A 12,230-nucleotide genomic window follows, 5' to 3' on the forward strand; every position below is an offset into this window, starting at 1 on the left:
AAGATGCGCTCATTTTGCAGTTTCACTCGGGTTTACCAACATCGGGTAAAGAAGCAAAGCCAACGGAGTTTAACCAGGACGGCCGAGGAAAACTTATCCCGTGCTTTGTAAACGCGATATGAAATAACAATGTGTTTTGTCATCTCATTTTCTCTTGGTTTTGTTGAAGCGAGTCAATACTGCAGGCAAAGAATAGAAGAGGAAGAGGTTTTATATCAGCGTTTGAGAACGTTTGCAATCTAGGGCGGAGTGAAAATGCTGAATTTTCATCGAAACTACCAACTAGGAAATAACCCAGGTGCTTCGAGGAAAAAATGTTATTTTCATGATACATTTGACGGGTTGTTACGTCTAGCAGCTTCCCGATGCACCCGAACATTTGGCCTTTGTGGTTTTCTCACTTGTTTTTGACTTAGCTGTAGTTACGGCTTTTAGCGTCGGAGAAAATCTGGAGTTGATGCGGGCCGCTAACGGTAGCACGATGTTGTCCTTGAAGTTTAAGAGATTTTAAAAAAAATACCATTAGTAACAGAAAAATTCAAGCCTAATTTCACTCCAGGTTAAAAATCCTGCTAGTGTTGAGAACTTTCGGAGAAATAATCCTTACCGCATGATACAATACTTAGGTTAGAAGAACTCACAATGAGTGCGTGAATATTATTAGATTGAAAAAGACTTAGACCTAATTTAGGGCTAATATTTAAGTCAAGTTTATGGCTAAGGATCACCTATCAACACGGAATATTTTGCTGTAATCTTCTTGTTTACGCTACCAATGCCTCAACTGACTTATTGAGTAAATTGTTCCACACGAAACCATTTCACCAGCAAATCACTGTTCAGCGTAATTCATTCAAATGAATTATTTAAATGAGGGTTTATTAAACATTTAGATTAGTCTCAAGAAATTTCGATCAGATAAAACAATTCTCGAAAGCGAAACCAGAAATTAGTGCGAACACTTGTACCTTGATATCAGTATTGGAATTCTCCTAATTGTTCACAATACATTTTCTATACTCTTGCTGGGAGAATTTGTTTGGGATATTTGAACGTCTTTCCTGTCACGATCAGGTTCTCTATTTTCGTGATCAACATCGATATATTTATTGTAAAAAGGTTAAGAAGTTAAGATTTGTAAATTGTTCCGGGCATTCAAGTTTTGACCTGACTTGACTCGGTGCGTGAACAACCTACCTTACACACAGAAATATTTTTGTATGTGAAGCGTATACATCTACTGTCGTTGATTTTGTATCTTAGTTTCTTTTTAGCATGATTAGCAGACTTATAAATAACTTGCGGCGTTCCTCTGGAGCTGTTGATAAAATGATTAACAAGTAGTGCGGTTTGCCACGGAAATCTTGCAGATCGGAAATTACTGAAACAAAGGAATCAAGCGCAATTATGATTGTAAGGGAACACGAAAAACCAAACGAAACCAATACAATTATTTTTCAGTTACGCAGGTCAATAAATTCTCTCAACGTTGAATAATTCTTTTCTTCTCAGTTTGCTCAACATACTCTAGTTTATCGCTGAGAATCGAGTATTGGTAGGGACGTGTTCAACTGGACGAATGTACTCTGCATTCGATGCACGTGAATAAAACTTGCGTGATTGAAGGGGAGATTATAAAATAATTGTTCATCTTTGAGGATGTTTGCTCTCGAACGGCCTAATTCCTATGTTTATTAAAACTCGTATTGCATTGAAACTCGCGAAATGGCGCGACTTAAAGCAAGAGCATTGTTTGTTCAGCCCACGAGAGGTAGGTTCGTCTTTTTATTGATTGTGGACGCTTTTACTACGAAAAAAACCCAGTATGAATTACACAGAGTGGAGGCTGCTTATGTATTACCTAACTGTGACACAAGAAAAATAATAATTTCGTGTTTCTTTGATTAAGGAGGTATTCAATTCGAATGAAAAGAGAGGAGGGCTATTTATGTATTACTCAATGATACACTAATAAATGAGTTTTAGCCGCTTACAAGTGCGCGAGATCAAGAAAGTGATGTAGGCTTCGTTTCCTTTTCTTTGTACGCTCTTTGTTTCACACAGAAACAACCACAAGCGCACCACCGTGAATTTGCATACTCACGCCACTTCGCCGCCCGAGGCAAACAACTAAAAGCAATTACTAAATGTAAATCAAACTAACTACACGCTGTGTAAAGGCAAACATTTGCACCGGCTCATTTTGATCTCACACAGAAAATATAAGTTAAAAAGCCGTCTTTCATTGAACTATGACAATGCTGTTGCAGATTATGGTTTCTATTCCTCAAAATCGGAAAAGATAAAGCATCTTTGTCTTTGGATGTTTCGAATCAGGATTCGCGTTCTCAAATATTTCAGTTAAACTTTAGTGAACTAGATTGCAAATAATATTGCCTGATTTGTCAGTGTTCTTTTCGTTTAATGACCGTTTAAATATGAAAAGCCTTGAAACTTTTCAAATAGTTGTTGTTTGGTTCTTTTTAAGATAGAAATGGAAGAACGTACCACCACACCAACCGTGAAAAGAATAAAGCTGATTAAATATGAACACAAAACAACTGGATTAAACAAATCACCTCCTGCAGAGAAACTTTACCCTTGCCAGTGACCTTTTTAAACCTTGGGTAAACTGTGGTGAACAGAACAACCAATAAATCGGCCACTGTTAAGAAGTGAATACGTATAGTATTCCTTTTCAACGATAAACCATTCTGTAAAGCCAGGAAATGTTTATTGGACTCTGTTAAATCGTCATGGAGTAGAAAATCAATCGACTTTGATCAATTTTCGTCCAGTGTTGTTTCTGTCAGAGCCATTCATTCAGTTTAAGCCTTGATGTTACAAATCCTTATTTTCCCATCCGGCTCCGTATTTTTCCTTTTATTTACTCATAGCCATCCATTTCAAATGAAGTCAGGCACTCGGCTCTCGTAAAATCCTAAATCTGGCGGTTATAGCAACTTTCGTCTCGAAGCTTGACAAAACTAGAATCTTCCAGCTTCCTTACCGCTAAATGTGTACACAAGCAATTAAGCCCGAAGGATTTAATAAGAGATCTGTTCTTTCGGAACTTGCACATGTCACTTGTTTCGCACGTCATCTAGCGTGATGTTTTGTGTCTTGTTAATCCATTCGTTCTTTTTTCGCCATAGTAGCTTCATGTTACGAGAATATGGACACGTAAGGAAACATTATGAGCCGGATGAGGGCCACTTGTAATATTAGATGAAAAGTGCATGGCCGCGTATTTATGTGGCAGTAGCCATTAAAAGTTGATCAAGACAGCTTATAGTGAACGTGAAAAGAGATAATTGTACAGGAAGGTGAGTCAGCTTGATTTTGTAGAAAGCGCGTGAGGTATCAAATGTAATTCACTTTCTAAACCAAATCATCACTTAGTAAATTCACCGATTTATCTACCTTTGCATTTTGACGGCGTTGTTTCAACTTTCAAACAGCAATGATCTTTTCCATCGTTTAAAATTCTCTTGTGAAATCCTGAACATACAACACTACAAAACAATGTTCTCTCTCTAACAGTGCTCGGTAATCAGTGTAAGGGTAAAAGTATCTGCGGTTAAGACCAATTTCTCTGAAACAACTGTTTCATCTATCTGCTACGTGAATACAACCGAATCCACGCCTTACCACTCATCCCATTGTTTTAAAATATTCATTTTAGTGTATTTCTTGAATCCAAGAAAGAAAACGCTTGGGTTCATATTAAAGCTTAAGCACTTAATTTATTCAGTGTTAGCAGTTAAAAGTCTATACAGGTCACAAAATTATTCATTTTGACCGTCGTGGCCGACACATCAGCGAACTTAAGTAGCGACGCTTTTCGGACGCGGACGCTAACCGGAGATTGAAAGTTCTCGTTCCAGGTGTTCTCTACAGCTTTTTGGTCAGCACAGTTTGGTTTGAAATACAAACACGACGACTTTGCAGTTGATCCCATGGTATCAAAAGCGCGCCAGAATTAGCTCCGTTCCTCTTCTGGTTGCCGTTCGCGTCTCAAAAACGTCGCTGCTTAAGTTTGCTCTCAATTGTAAAATGGGACTTTTTGCTTACAGCAACTGCTGTAGGCGAGAGTCAAATCGAGAAGGGATTGGGGAAGAGTTGTTTCCAGGATATGCCAAGTCAAGCAAATCAGCTTTCTGCTCAACTTAATATCGTGTTAAGAAATGATAATCTAGGGAAAAAAAGAGTGAGAATGGACTAGATAACTCGAACTACTGGTCAGAAATATCCGTCGGTTAACTTAGATTATTAAATTAAATTAAATTATTATTAAATTTTCAACCTCGGATAATGCAATTCTAGCTTTCTGATTGGTTCACTTGATCTCGGTTACCAGCCATTATACCTGCGTTTGACCTTACATGGAAATGAATGCGGTAAATGTCGCTCGGCATAAACTTTTTCGCGGGGAGCCAAGTTTCGTCGACAAAAAAATGGATGAAAAAGCAGATTCGGTGAGCTATCTGCAGAAGAAACACAGGAAATTATGGACAATGCAGTAACAACAAAAAGCCACAAAGTTCGAGATTAGATTATTTAACGGTACGTATACGTTAATTTTCCCTTAAAAGTTGCAAAATTAAAATATGACCGTCGAGATTTAACGCATTCATGAAGATTGTGTAACAGAAACAATGTTTACCTTAACAGAATGGCTTGCTAGTCCTGGTGGCATCAAATTTTCCAAGCCGATATAAGAAATGTCAAAAGAAGAACTAAATGTTTGTTTGAAGTGTTTTTATACGTCTGCGAGGAAGAAAGATGGCACGTATTACAAAAGTTCATCCACGAAATCCGTAGGAGCCGCCATTGATCACTTCCTTCGCACGCCGCCGAACAACAAACCGTTTTCTACTATCTCTGACCAGGCAAATAAATTATTAGAGCATTTTTAAAAGGCCTCAGGAAAACAGGCATCATTGCCGACGTAGTCCATAAGAAACCAATTTCCAATGAGCAGATGAGGAAAATGTTCGACTTAAGCGAGCTCGGATCGGTCGAGAGCAAAAATCCCGCCCAGCTACAGAGGACGACCTAGTTTTATCTCGGTCTCTTTTTTGGCCGACGAGGACGAGAGAATCAACGACAGCTAGCGCCAACAATTATGTCGTTGTGAAAAACACCTTAAGGAGTTGAGTGTTTTGAGCTGAACCGAAGTAAGCCCGGTTCTTTACCAGCCACGAAAAACCATCAGGGGCTCGGAGATTCTGAAGATGAATCTGACGCTCAGATAGTTTCTGTCCCTGACTCTGAATCTGGCCAACAATGAGCTTCACACATACAGCTCGAAATGCCAAGGCTTTCAAAGCAAGGGAATCCTGAAAGAGGTATTGTCGAGAATAATTTTGGCACAACGTCTGTGTCACATGGCGATCAAAGTTTTCCGCAGCATTATTACAACGGCAATGTGCAAGTGCACAATTATTCGGCTCTTCTCCATGACTCGAACTTGAACGCTTTTCAAACTTCCTGACCAGGGTTACATCTCCTTCATTTGATAGATGTTCCTTGAATTCTACTTGATTGTAATTTCATTCAGCAAATTCGCTTGCTTCGCTTTCAAATTTTTCATTCAACTAATTTTACAAACGGTGCGCATGTCATGTGATTTCCCACTTGTTGTTGTTTTTACCACATCGACTTCCGGTCGCTCAGTAAAATTAAAATCCAATAAAATTAAACTATAATTTCCAAGTATACAAACGCACCGAATTTAATAAAACAATTATTCCATTCGCGCTTGTTGGATATGAGATTGGTTATAGCCAACTGGGCCTCGTTGGCTATTTACCATCTCATATCCAACAAGCGCGAATGGAATAATTGTTAAATAGCCATACCCGACGTCTGCGGTGAATAAGTCAGCGGTTTTGCCTGGAGATATGCATGAGCGAGTCGGGCCACTCGTCATGGCGCACGTACGGAAACCTCGCAAGTAATAGCGCGATTGGATCAGAAGAAAGCGAAGCAAAGGGGTTTTTTTTTTACTGAATTATGTTCTCTATCAACTGTTTTACGGTCATTTGCTTGATAATAAGGCCATCCCCTTTTTTCTCTGTTTAGCGTCGTCCGACCGACCCAGATTTTCGCGTTTTCAAAAAAAAAAAAAAAGAAAAGAAAAAGTTACACAGAAGGCAATGAAGGCAATGAGACATTATTTCAAACAATTGTCACTTTAATCTGAAACATAAGCAATTTTTTGCCTTACAGATTTTTAGTTTTTCCCTGTTCTTGTTTGATTTTAACAACGACGTCGACTTTTTCCTTCCTCCATTGCCGCGATGTTGACTTTGTAACCACACCTTATCGTTTCCAGGCTCCACGGATATTATGCTGAGGTAACGGGCCTCCTAGCTCCAGACTCCTTTTCCAATTTTATTTTTGTTTTTTTTTCCTTTTCCGACCGACCGACCCAAAATCAGAAAACGCATTCGACAATAAACGAAAAAAAAAGGGGGGGATGGCCTAAGTCCAATAAATAGTTTAGGTTGTTTGTTCTAACGAGAATTCAGCATGGTTTTGTTTAAGTCCTTAATTTTGCCCGCTGCTCAATGTTGATCCAAACATTGGCTGATACAAAATTTTGCAAAACGATGTATAGAACACGGCTCTCTAAAGTATGTTTCATGCTTTTAAAATAACCTGTTCGACACTGAGGTATCTGTACCACAGGTTCAACAACCAAAGTTCGAGAGGCTTTCTTATTTAGTGGTGGCTCGAGTCAAATTATAACATCTTGGCCCAAACAGATTTCGCTTAAATTTCAGCTTTCATGTTTCCACTCGAAAATCGACAACTTGTAAAACAACAGTTCTGTGGCCGATTAGGTAGCCAGGATTATACTTTCGGGTAAGCAGTTAGAGTCAAATAACTCTAAAGTCAGTTCACATCATTCTGTGGTATATTTTCTTTTTATATTTTGCTGTTTGGACTAAAAAACAGGGAAGTTTCTGCTAAAGATACTTAGCCTAATCAGTTTTAACGCTAAATTTTGTTTCATTCACTGGTAGCTGATAGTTGAGTCGCAAGCAATTGGGTCGCAAAAGGAATAGAAATTCGCCCAAGCTATGCCATTCTCTTCGTCAGTTTGTATACCCCTTGTAGTTAAGACGAACGGTCAAAGAAATTTGCAAGTGAAGATTATCAATTAATTTTGTTGTCTCGTTTATATCCAGTCGGAGTCCATAATTAATTAACGTAGAAAATTCTGAATCTTTGGTCGCCTTTTTAGATAGCTAGATAGATAGATAGATAGATAGATAGATATTTCCATCAATGGCAACAACCTACAGAGAGGTGTTCACTACAGACTTTTACAGAAATTGGCTTCATCCATCTTCTTGCCCGCCATTCGTGCGCGCAGTGTAACTGTTTTCGTTTCATTTGCAGTACTGTTGACATCTTGAGTCCTAGTCACCGATTGTTTTAATTGCACCTCTAGTAACGTAATGGCTGAATAACTTGATCTCCGTGCAAAATGTTGTACATTAGAGAGACAGGAAGGAGGCAAAGAAATCACTTCCGCGTCATTTTAAGGCGTGATAAATAGCCACAAAAATGTCTCCAATTTTGCCGCACATTCTTTCAAAAACATGGTTGTCTGTGACCTTTGTGTCCATCGAGGCAACATTGAAAAACGAAAAACTTCAGAACAACAATTTATCTTTCAAATCGGCATTTTGGGTCTCTCCCCTTGGGATCAACCAAAGGTTCCGGTTTAAATAATTAATTAATTAATTTGTTTCTTATTATCGATTTATTCGCGCAATCTCCCTTCCCATGCTTCTCCGATTAGGTAACTCCATACACACAGGAAGCAAGCAACCCACAACACTCAATTTTGCTTTTAAAATTCGAAGAAGGGCTTACTGCTAGAAAGTTCAGCTGAGGTGGTCAATTTAGCTCTGTCAGCTTCAAGCTGATAATCAACTGTGTCAGTTTCACTTGACACCTACGCAGCACAACAGTTTCTATAGAGACTAATCACATCGTTAAAAGTACATAGGGGCGGTGGGCTTTTTGAAGGATAAATATATTCAGTTTTGCTACACTTTGCGCGTCTTTGCCGATTGGAATTTAAAATTTGTTTTGCTTTGTCAACGATCGCTGTGTTGTCTACATATTTAACCTCGAAACGCCCTGCAGTGTAAAAAAGTTCGAGTTCCTCTTTCAGGGAATTTATTTGGCCATCAGTTTGAACACTGGATCTGGAACCTTCCTCTCATTTTCATGAAAGATTAAAGAAAAACTATTTCAGACAAGTTCTAAAGAAAAGCACTTTAAAAGAACGAGAAAGGTTATAAAAACAACAGAAAAACTGTGTTATTGATTTTGTTTTGTCCTATGTGAGCTACTGATTAACTTTGTACGTTTATGCACCGCTTCGTTAAGATCAAGAGCTTGTCAATGGATATAGACACAAAGCGACGTTTCCATCTCGGTAATCCCACCATATAGCTTTCTTTCTGACGAAATGTCATCACTGAATTAAACACTTATCACATAATCAAGTCTCTTCGTTCGCTTACAATGCTATCAGGCTATTTTACTATCAAAACGATACACCCTGCCACCTACTTAAGACTGTGCTCCATTAAGTAAAATCTACAGCAAAAGTATTTCGCAGAAGTTACTCGAAATCTATGGAATTTCAAGAGACGTAAGTTGTTGTTTGCTTTTTAAGTTTGCACATGCAAACGACTAATTTAATTCACTGGCTCTGTGTGTTTGTTTTGCATGACCATTCAACAGTCCCTTGTAATGGCCTCTTCACCGAAACCAAACGACGTTATTCCGCTTCAAGCTTCAGGGTAAAACCTCTTGAAAATTGATTTACACTGCGTTTAGCCATGTCAACACTGATTGAGGCGTTTTTGAAGTAATTCTTGAGACCTCAAGAGGTTCAATTTTGATTAAGACCTATTTGGAGCTTCATTTCAAGTACGCCGGAAAGTATATTACGATAACTTGGTACTAATAAGCACTTGCGCTATCCATGTTTTGTAAAGAGAAGTAAAGCTGCTTGTTTCTCAGTGTCAGAGATCTCTTGAAAGCCGCGTTATTTAACAATCTCATTTTAAAGCATAATTTTTGCCACTTAAACAAAGCACCGAATGTTTTTGTGCTTTATTTGCAGGAGATGACACGAGGTGGATTTTGATTGCCAATGTTAGTGTCTGAAGCAACACAGGTAACATGCACATTCCACGTTGTCTTGTTATTTGGGACGTGAAAACGTGCCCAGAGGTGTCACTTTTGTGTTTAGTTCTTCACCTCTGAAGAATTTTGACATAATTAAAATCTATCAACAAAGCTATACGATCGAACACAAAAGACTATAACTTCACTTTGTCCAATAGGCATCGAGCGCTCGAACGGTTTAGTGTCATCCCAGGTAATTTGACGATGTGCGGTAACTATAAGTCCATCCAGCCCCAAGAGACAGCGTTATTCTTTTATTGCTCTGACGTCCCTTTTGCTAATAAACCAAAGGTTACACCGCAGCCCTGAAAGAGGTGAAAGAAAAGACAAGGCTAGCCGGTGAATGTTTAGTCATAAATTTTTGCGTGCAATCAGTTTACCAGAAGATTATCATCACGAAATATAACTGATATTGCAGTCGGTCGTTTGAATCGTTTGTCTAAGAAGCAGAATGGACGACAATAGCGGTGTCACCTTTTAGTTTCTACCTGCATATTTTAAGTTACAAAAGACTTCTAATTACAAATGCATTGTGTTTCTATCACCTCGACGAAACGAAAATGGACAAAAGTTCGAGCCACCTAGCTCAAACAGACCGCTCATGCATCTTCAAAAGCAACCAGTATTCTGGTGCAAAAATTTAGAAGTTGCGTGGAGTTGCAGGTGAACCTTAACTTTTGAGATATTTCTTTGATTATATCAATTAGATCTTGGAAGCCAATTTTTCCCACCTTAAATCATACTAACAAGACTAAAGTTCCTGGGTGCATATTCTGTATTAATATCTCTATTGAGCTTTAGTGTTTTGCAAGCTTTATTAGTATTTTCCCTAAGGGCTAAGCTACATTTCCCGTGCAGAAGTGACTAATAAGTGGTTATTTCTCTCAGTATCTCCTGGGGGGCAGAAATCAGACATGCGTGCATCAATAACAAGCCAATAAAATGTTGTTATGATGTTCATCCAATCAGCTCTGAAAGTAACAAATGCGAATTTGAAATTGATAAAAAGTGTTTTATGCTTGTTAAATGCTGCAAGTTTGTTTAACAGGAAAATTTTTTATTACCAGGTTTTTTGGCAAGAGATGTCGTCAGACCGTGACATGGCGAGAACTGGAATCGCTGAGCGAGTACAAGCTGGTCGATCGCCACCGCTGAGAAGGCGAAGAACAAGAGAATACATTCCAAACTCCAGGAGCACACAAAGGCAAGGATATCTTGATCAAAACTTGCACGATGACAGCTTACTCAACGACGAACTAACCTACGGAATTCCTGGTAATGGTGGCCGCCCCTACACCGACGAAAACATGAACTCAATATCGCGTTCTTCCAGCGGAAACCAACCGCACTTGCAGGACATTTTGCGAGTCATGCCGGAGAACTCACACTTGAATGAAAGGTATCAGATACTGAGAGCAGAAAATAAGATACTCCGTGAACGCTTACAAAATGCACTCCAAAGAGAGATGAAAGCACTCAAGACATTTAAAAGACTCGCTAAAGAAAACAGACAACTTAAGTTGAATTTGAGGAAATACGAAAGAACTTTACTTGGATTTTACGACGATGAATCAGGTATGTAGTTCAGGTTTCACTTTCTTTTATTATGCTTGACGTGAAAGATAAAAGACGTCAATTTACATTCACTTCCTGTGAGCTGAGAATGTTACCCCAATTTTTCTAACACCAAATGAAGCAAAAAGCGAATATAGAACCTGCTGAAGTTTGTCTATAATGAATTTGTTTTACTTGGTAAACAATTTCATTGAAAGGCTATTCATGACTATTCAATTGAGTTTGAAAGGAAAATATTTCTCATTGTGTACATTCAGCCTGAATGTTTTGGTCGCTTTTCATTCATGTGTTAGAACTGAAATTATCTCATACATACCCGTGCCAGCTTATCGTTGTATTGGTCAAAAATATCTTTGCAAAAAGTGGAAGATTTAAGACATTTTATTCAGTCGAGAGCACCAGAATTAAGTTTCAGTAAGAAACACCCATAATATTCTTGCGCGGGGTGCGGTATTTGCTTGCCCGTAATAAATTGCATATCATATGCAGGTTGTTGTGCAAACAAATCCTGCTTGGGTCTACATGCTTCATAGTTTCTTCGTACGGCATTTTCTTATTCTCCATTTTTTATTTTATTGTTTTGCTGCATTTTCCAGGCTGAACACGTCTACTGATTTTAAATAACCAATTTGACAATCCACTTATCAGCTTTGCCTAGTTTATTTTTAATTTGTTTTCAAATTGAAACCTTATCAGAGCCGATCTTTTATAAGACAATTTTCAATTTCCTACATAGCTAAACAGCATGGGATATACTAAGCAATTAACCGTGGTGAGACAAAACAGGAAACGTTATTGAGTTAAAGCGAAGCCTTCGAAGTTCTAACTAATGAAGTCATCGCCAAATTTTCAGTAATCGTTTCTGCGGCGTTAGGATCGTCAGGTAGATTCACGTGGTAGCGAAGTTACATATACCATTTCCAAGTTTCAGGTGTCAAAGTCCTCCGTGTTAAACAATTCATATGAAAGCGTATTTCACTTGCACCTTTATTTCCATGGTAATAATTTACACTGTGTACATGCAAAAATTTCAGCACGCTGATTGGCTGAGAGCACGTCAATTCATTCCAAACAGCGCAAAAAGTTGAAATTGAGTGCAGAAAGTTGAATCAAATTGCATGTATATTATTAAGTAATCAAGTGATTTTTCTCGTGCAATGGTACAAAATCACACATGCTGGGATGCATGTTGTACAGTTGGACTTCCAAAACAAAGCAGTTCGTACCATTACACCTTGACCTGTCTTTGTCCCACTGCGCAACTTGCGTCCCAGTGATTTTTCACCATGTGACCGGATCGTGCAAAGGGCTTATTTGGAATAACTAAGCACTAGTAAATTTCGCCTTAAGTGCTCGTGCCAATTTTTTGGTCTTTGAAAAATTTAGTTGTGCTTATCTATTCCAAATTGCACTCGAACTCACTTGATTAC

At 38.5% G+C, this 12,230-nt stretch overlaps 1 protein-coding gene across 9 annotated transcripts in view; it reads left to right on the plus strand.

The window, feature by feature from the left end:
- LOC145496395 (uncharacterized) overlaps positions 1 to 12,230 on the plus strand; it is a 37,204-nt gene that overhangs the window by 7,378 nt on the left and 17,596 nt on the right. For 3 of the 9 annotated variants that reach the window (XM_081476028.1, XM_081476030.1, XM_081476031.1), the window contains exons 2-3: positions 9,161 to 9,214; positions 10,293 to 10,800. In XM_081476028.1, coding sequence (XP_081332154.1) covers positions 9,191 to 9,214; positions 10,293 to 10,800 — 532 coding nt within the window. In that variant the 5' untranslated portion in view covers positions 9,161 to 9,190. Of the gene's footprint in view, positions 1 to 917; positions 3,327 to 7,325; positions 10,801 to 12,230 lie in introns of those variants that run through there. The other 6 variants (XM_081476026.1, XM_081476025.1, XM_081476029.1 and 3 more) reach the window with 5 other exon arrangements.

The sequence above is a fragment of the Orbicella franksi genome, chromosome 9, assembly GCF_964199315.1.
Source record: "Orbicella franksi chromosome 9, jaOrbFran1.1, whole genome shotgun sequence".
Lineage (NCBI taxonomy): Eukaryota > Metazoa > Cnidaria > Anthozoa > Scleractinia > Merulinidae > Orbicella > Orbicella franksi.